This window comes from Elaeis guineensis, chromosome 15 (assembly GCF_000442705.2).
Source record: "Elaeis guineensis isolate ETL-2024a chromosome 15, EG11, whole genome shotgun sequence".
NCBI lineage: Eukaryota > Viridiplantae > Streptophyta > Magnoliopsida > Arecales > Arecaceae > Elaeis > Elaeis guineensis.
The window spans coordinates 36,955,656-36,963,386 of NC_026007.2; the positions used below are offsets into that span (position 1 = coordinate 36,955,656).

Here is a 7,731-nt window from a genome sequence, read left to right on the forward strand (position 1 = left end):
TTCAAGCCGGAGCGGTGACTAGATGTCTAAACTTCAAATGATGCAGGGCTCGAACACCGCCTAATGCTTGGTCAGCTACGCTCTTATGGTTCACTAAAAACATTCACGTTCGGTAAAACCAGACCCAATAACGAAGCTATGAAAACATAGACCATCTGATGAACGACAAACCACACCGAAAGCTAAGTAAAACTCACTCCCAAAGACTGCAGGAAATTCCATATACCAGCAGAATTGTCATGAACAACAACCAGAACGTACACCGATCCAGCGGGCAACGGCGCCCACAGCCACACCACCAGACCATTACAGATGCATTGTAGTGCGTGCGGTAATAATGGAACCAGCCTAACAAACTGTACAAAACCTGGCAGCAGCCTATCGCTGCCGCAACACGATAGAAGACCAGGTCTCGCTAATGAGAGAACTTGATCCAAATATGTGACGACGACAGAATGTGCGTGCACATAGCCCCATTAAAATGACTCATTAAATTTTGCTATTTAAATCCACTTATTCTAAGCACAAATTCCATGCAAATAAAAACAAGCTGAATGAAAAACTTAAAACAAACCCAGAATCCAAAAAAATAACATAAAAAATGAAAAATTTGCAAAGTTCCTGCACTAAACGTTAATTCCTTTACATTCTTCTCCACTTTTATTAGGAACAAATTATAAGAAACGACTTTTCGTAGAAACCGTACAATGATGCATTCCATCGAGTTCATCTGAATAAGTGATAGCATGAAACAAATGTTGCTGGAATTTGATCCATAAAAATTGTCCAACCACCTTAAACTGGTCGTAGATCAGAAACTACAAAATTCATCCCTGAAACTTAATTAGAAAACTCATAAAAAAACTGACCTCCAGAACAGCAATTAGGGGAAGTTGGCTAGACAGTGTTACAGGGTTCCTCAAAAATGATTGTGGAACTTCAGATTCCTCATGATTGCATCTTATGGGGATTAAAAAACAAAAATAGGACAAATCAAAATACTAAATAGAATTAACATCTCAAAACTTATCCAATAACATAAAGTTTGATTGTATCTGAAAATTGCAGTTAAGAAGATCACCATGCTACTAATATTTTTTCACTCTGTAGGCAGCTGGGCAAGAAATATTGCCATTCAAAATCACATATTCATCCCCATATCATACGGGTAAAGAGAGGAGCCATAAGGAGAAAGAGGGCGACCACCATAGGTAGCTGGCCTATCATATAGGCTGGAGCCAGCAAGGGACTCCGATGGGTAAAGATATGACCTTCGCAAATGGTTTCCCCCCAGACCCAAAGAAGCTGCAGGTACGCTTGAGCCTGAATGCAGCCCCAAGTGAGTTCCAGATATACTTGGGCCTGGATGACCATAAAAATCTCCAGAGATAGGACGGGCATACAACCCAGCCGATCCCATGTATGGAGCATTGTGTATCAATCCCAACTGAGACTGGTTTTGAACAAGGGGGACACAAGACTGAGATTCAGCAGCAGGTGTTTTAATTGTTGACCGAGGCCGCTTGTTGGAGTACTGCTGCTGCTTCTCAGCATTTGAACTCGAGTCAACAGCAGCAACAGCAGCTGTTGCCTTTCGCTTTGTGCCTGCCTTTTGTTGCTCCAACTGAGCAATACGCTTCTTAAGAGTCTCACATGAATATTCTGATTCCAGCTTGTACTCCTTAATAGCTCCAATCACTGCCTTAAGAGCAGCCAGCTCTTTCACAATGGCCTCATTCTGTAGAAGATAACATACAAAGTGGGACTTTGAGTTCATGGTTGCACATCCTAACTTTGAGGTGTGCAAAGGGGAAACCACCATACCTGTGACTTAATAGAATTATTTCCTTTCTTTCGTACTTCTTGAGCAGCCTTCTTGGATTCTTTTAGGTAGGCTTTCAAGATAGGCACTGGAGGGTATTTATCCATAAGATTCAAAGCATGGATAAATTTGACAGCATCAAGTTGTCTGCCCTTGCTATTCAAGCCCCCAATGAGATCTGCCACAAGCAAAAATGCTTGCAGGTATCATAATTCCACCTTATAATGGATGGGAGGAGCTAAAACCATCTATATAGATAAATTCAGATAAATTTAGAAGGGCACAAGAAGAAGAATAAGAGGAGGAGGCAAATAATCAAGAAAAAAAAAAATCCAGGCCTCTGAATCACAGAACGGCAGCATGGTTACCAACACCAATCAGCCCCGAAAGATGGTATTTTTCAAATTGGCTATCTTCATTGGCCATGGAGCTAGGACGAAAAAAATGTGGTTTCACCAATGAAAGCCACCATGACACAAGATCCATCACACTATGCTAATCAATAATGTGCTTCTTATCTATTGGTATTCAAGTGTTGAACTAATAAGATACAACACTCGATATGATATCAGCATTTTGACTAATACAGCTTAAACAAAAGAATCCAAATAAAATAAATTAAAAAAATGAAAAAAATAAAAACAAAAAAACAAAAAGAAAGAAAACAAAATCACAACTAAATGATGTTGTAAATCACAAAATTCAAGAGGATTGAACAAAATTTTAAGAACTAGGTAACTTAATCAGGATAAATCTAGTTAACTTACACTTGGTAAAATTCTTCTTAAATGGCAAGTAACATTATGGGATAGAATCAAGGGCCTATGAGCACAGAAAACATATGCCTCAGATTGCAGAATGACATCATGACTACAAATGCGAATCAGTCCTGAAGGATGGTGTCTGGATGAAGTATCTTCATAGGTGAAAAGACTTAAAAAATGACTTGAAGAAAATAGAAAGCATACAGTTTCAATATACAAATTTATTCAATGAAATGACTTAATAAACAGAAGATACAATATCAAATATGTATTCCTCTGAATCGCAGAATTCCAGCAACAATGGAAACTTAATCAGTCCTGAAAAATGGCATATTAGTATTAGGCATCTTCCTGGCCAACAAAACATTAACAATAATAACAAACAACAGACAGACAAGAATTAACATCAAAAGAAAGAAAAGATTTTGACCAGAAGAAGTACTTTTAAATGGAACAACAATGAAAACAAAAGACTGATAAGATGGAAATAAAATGTGCCTCAGATTGCAAAATATCATCCTGGCTAAATACACCAATCAGTCCCGAAAGATGGTATATTGAAATAAGGTATCATCATGGGCAGTGGATTACAAAAAGGAAAGAAAAAGATTCACGAGAATGTTAACAGAAAATGCCAGAAATAGAATCACAAAAAAAAATAATGATAATCAAAAATTATCTTATTCAACTTATTTTTTTTTCAGATACTATAGCAGGTAAAAATCTGCTAGCAGCTGCAATAATACTCTTATTCAAAAGTGCATTATCCAAAAAAAAAAAAAAATAGAAATACGTTGCAAAATAAAATACATTATTAAAACACTCAGGTGTACCTACAGGTCGAAGCAAGGTCGGCGGAACCGGTACTAGTGGCCAGATCGGCCGGCCGGTGGTACGGTACAGCACGTCTCCGTCCCATTTCTAACCGAGACGAACTAACGAAGGAAAACACGGACGAACTGGGGAAGAAAAAGAGAGAAAGAGAGAGAAATAGAGAGAGAGGGAGGGAGGAAGAAAAAGAGGGAGGGGAATCCATCGGAGGACAGCCGTGGCCGTCGAGCGGCGGAAAGAACTCCCGCGGCTCGCGTGGGGAACAGGGGCGATCTGCTACTATTTCTCGGGGCTTTTTTTTAAGAAAGCATTTTCAAAGTGAACCTTGCCGGCTTCACTTTGAAAAGGCTTTTTTAAAAAAAAGCCTCGAGAAACAGTAGCGATCCGTGAACCTTGCCTGCTTCACTTTGAAAAGGCTTTTTTTAAAAAAAACCCCGAAAAACAGGGACGGATCGCCCGTTCCCCACGCGGAGCCGCGAGAGCCCTTTCCACCACCTGACGGCCACGGCTGCCCTCCCCTCCCTCTTTTTCTTCCTCCCTCCCTCTCTCTCTATTTCTCTCTCTTTCTCTCTTTTTCTTCCCCGACACCGACATGTGCCGTTTTGCATGCCGGAACCGTCTCGGTTCTCCGTCAGGATGGTTCGACACGCCCCGTACCAGACGGTTTGGCCCAATACGGCATTCCTTGGGTCGAAGGCAATCTATAAATGCTAAGACTTTTGAAGAAAAGAAATATATGTTAAATGAGACACCTACCTGTTAGTGCATGGCATTTAACTATTACTACTTGCATGGAAATGCATGAAAGACTACAAAAAATCAGCTATCAGCTATAAAAATTTGTGTTAGTCTGCGCATAAAGCAAACCAGACAATCAAATAGTTAAAATATAATAATATAAGCTTAGAGGTTAGCCATGCAAATAAAAATGAGATGCTGTGAAAAATAGAGCTGACACGCAATAAACATGAGTTAGGCTCAAAACAGGGGGGAACTAATGTTAAACATGCAAAAATTGATGCAGATAGTGAAAAAAGATGTATGCAAGAATTTTATTAGAAAGGGACAATATTAAAGAAAAAGGTTAAATAAGAAATAAATATAACCAAACAAAGTAGAACATGTGATGGCACATGTCGGCAAGAGACATGTAAATATCATACTTCCATGTCTGATACTTAGAAACAAAGATCACAAACAGAGGGAGAGGTGGGATAAGCAGAGTGGCAACTGGAAAGGGATTGAAGATCAAGTATGGTTCATGGGCAGGCCCAATGACATGATTTTACAGAAGCAGTTTACTCCTTTGTTTTATTCCTTTTTCCCACACACATTTTATTGTGACCTAATTGGTGCACCAGAAGGACAGAAACAACTTTGGTGGAAAATGCTAAACTAAATGCAAATTTAAAATAAAATGATAGAAAAATGTAAATAAAACATGATATCAGAAAAACGAACGAGGAGATTAAATGCACCAGCAATTGGATTGAATAGAAGATACAGAAAAATATAACTTCAACCCCAAATAAACTGGCTACCACCAATTTGCCAGTAACTCTAAAAAAGTGGAAAATAGGTGCCACGAGAAAATATATAAGCAACAACAATGCCCAAAATCCTCCCAATAAACAAAAGGCGGTCATTCAAAAGGCTCATTGAAGGTTCTCTAAGATAATTCGCACAGTTATATAAGGTGACAAGAATGGAAGATCTCAACATTGCACCCAAGCTAATTGTGGACATGAGAAACAGCAAGAACAAACACCATGAAGGCATAAGCCCTTCAATTAAATCCCGGGCAATTTTTTCAACTAAGGAACAACCTCTTCAGCTATTTTGCAAGCAATTCTAACTAATCCAAGGCAAAATTATTATAATAACCAAAACTTAGCAACAAGGAAATTTATCGAAGCTATTATAATATGGATGATACTGACATATGTGGCTCGAATTCTTACCGGCCATGTTCTCCATGACTCCAAGACTCTTACAGAGATCGAGAGCTTGCTTCCTTCTCGATACGGAAATTAAGAGATCCAAAATCTCATCCCTATTGAAATCCGAAGCCAACCCGTACGAAGCCACGAGCTGCAAAAAAGCTAGAACATTTTCTGCACCATCCAAGATCTTCCCCTTCCACTCCACCGCCAGTTCCTTCGCCTTTTCCCTAACCGAAGGCTTGATTTCCGGCGCCACCACCCGGAGGCGCTCCAAAAGATTGAGGCACGTCCTCCTGATCGCCTGGAGATTCCCCTCCTTCTCCCCCTCCGATTTCGGGCGGTAGAACCCATCCATGGCGTCCAAGACCAGCTTGGCCGGGTCCGAAGCCAACCGGATGGCGGCGTCGAGCGCGTTCTTAATCATTGGGAGATCCTTGCGGTTCTCGACGATGTATGACCTCAACCCAACGCCGTCCATCTTGATACAGAGGGATCTGAGCTCCGGCCGAGAGAGAACCTCGGCCTCGCCATCGGCGTTGGCCTCGGCCTTGACCACGGCAGCCGCCGGAGGGGACGGGGTGGCAGAGATGGACTTAGATTCGAGCTCCTTAAGGCGAAGATCGATGGATCTCTCGATGGAGGAGAAGTGGTCTTCGAGGTCCCTCCATTTGAGGGTAAACGAGGCGATGGCCGGGGAGAAGGATTGGAGGGCTTCGAAGGCCTTTCGCAGCTCCTCCTTCTTCAAGGGGATCGCTTTGATGGCCTCAGCGAGGTCCGCCGTAGCCATCTCGGCGGCGATAGAAAAACCTTAAACCTAACCCTGAAGGACGAAGGAGAAACTGTAACCCTAACCCTAACCTTAAGGGACGAACGGGAACGAAACCCTAAGCCTAGGAGAGAGTGGGATCGCGACGAGAAAAGAAGGGAATATGGGAGCGGTTACTTATAGGAGGATGAGATTTGTTTCCGACGTTAGATCTTCATTGTGCGGTGCCAGATTGTTGGACGATTGGGTTCGATTAGGTTTGCAAGAGGCGGCGGAATGGGATACGGAAATCTTCCATGCGGCAAACAAATCCGCCGTCAGAATAAGTCAATCCACCTCGTGATGGACCATATACGGCCCCTGATACTCTGGCGGATCCGGTGACCTCCAAGGGCTACAAGTCTAAATTTTGTTCCATAGTCATCTGGATTGAGTTTGATCGATTTAAATAGCCAAAAAAATCATAAAGATCTTCGATTAGGGTCAGATGTGCAAAGACCCATGCCTTATTCAAAATGCATATAGTTTGGACCTAGACCCATCCTAAATTTTAATTGGTCCAGTCAATAGTGAGTCCGATCGCTAACTGAGTTTGCAAGTTGAAGTGACAATTCTAGGAATACATGCATAATCAACCATAGTCTACATAGAAAATTCATAATACATTTTTGATAATTAGCAAAATAAATTATACAAAAATTATCATCATTATTATTAGACAAAGTAAGATAATCTAGATTCTATATACATATACATACATACGTACGTATGTATATGTACACACACTCATGTATACACTATCTAATATATTTAAAATAAATTTGATTAAATTTTTAAATAAAGATTTTCCAGAAAAGATGGCCCTTTTCCAAAACATAAAGCATGGGTAGAGCAAATGTAAAGGCAAACGCCTTTCTCACGAAGTAATTGGTGGTCTAGCTTCTATCAATGCAGGATCTTAGGACTAACGTCGCTTAACTCATTTAATATACATTTTGACCTAATCTACTTTTGTGAGAGAATATTAAGCCTATTTAAAAGAAGTCCCACCGGTGATCGAAGAAGGCTCGTGAAAATGTCCGATCGGAAGTTTAGAGATTTTGATTTCAACATACCTTTCTAAATAACTCTCATAATTATAATATTTAAAAATTGGAAAGGTCCCAAAAAAAAATTTCAAGTAATGTACCAAAAAAAAAAAAACTGCAAGTAAAGTGACTTGTAATATTGGAAACAAAATAACATCAATTTCAAACTTTTCTTTTATTTTTTCAAAATTGAATATGGGGTAGAGAAATGATGTGGGCCTCTAAATGCGATTAATTTTTCTTCAGCTTTTCTAAGAATCAGCTTTCTCTCTTCTATCTTTCTAATATGCATAAAAATTAGAGAAGACAATTCAAATATCAATAGAATGCATGGAGAAAATAAAGCTTTAAATTATAAATTTTAAAAAATTAATTTTTATTATAGAATGCTTTTTAATGAAGATACTTGTGATATAATAAAAGAATTACTTGGTGCAAAACTAAGAATCCTCTTAAGTCTTAACAAAATAAGTAGACAAAAGAGGGCATCACACTTTTTGATATGCATGGAAGTTTC

The 7,731-nt window shown here is 39.7% G+C and overlaps 1 protein-coding gene and 2 non-coding genes across 3 annotated transcripts; all 3 read right to left on the reverse strand.

Annotated features, from left to right (window-relative positions):
- Positions 1 to 986: 986 nt before the first annotated feature.
- LOC105057919 (truncated FRIGIDA-like protein 1) lies at positions 987 to 6,285 on the reverse strand. Its single transcript, XM_010940641.2, has 3 exons — positions 5,379 to 6,285; positions 1,825 to 2,000; positions 987 to 1,738 (listed from the first exon to the last, which is right to left on the reverse strand). Exons 1-3 carry the CDS (start codon positions 6,145 to 6,147, stop codon positions 1,142 to 1,144), a joined length of 1,542 nt encoding a protein of 513 aa, XP_010938943.1. The 5' UTR covers positions 6,148 to 6,285; the 3' UTR covers positions 987 to 1,141.
- On the reverse strand, positions 2,157 to 2,247 carry LOC114914843 (small nucleolar RNA SNORD96 family). Its single transcript, XR_003802702.1, has one exon. It is a non-coding gene; the product is annotated as a small nucleolar RNA SNORD96 family (small nucleolar RNA).
- On the reverse strand, positions 3,081 to 3,169 carry LOC114914844 (small nucleolar RNA SNORD96 family). The gene has a single exon (XR_003802703.1). It is a non-coding gene; the product is annotated as a small nucleolar RNA SNORD96 family (small nucleolar RNA).
- Positions 6,286 to 7,731: the final 1,446 nt, after the last annotated feature.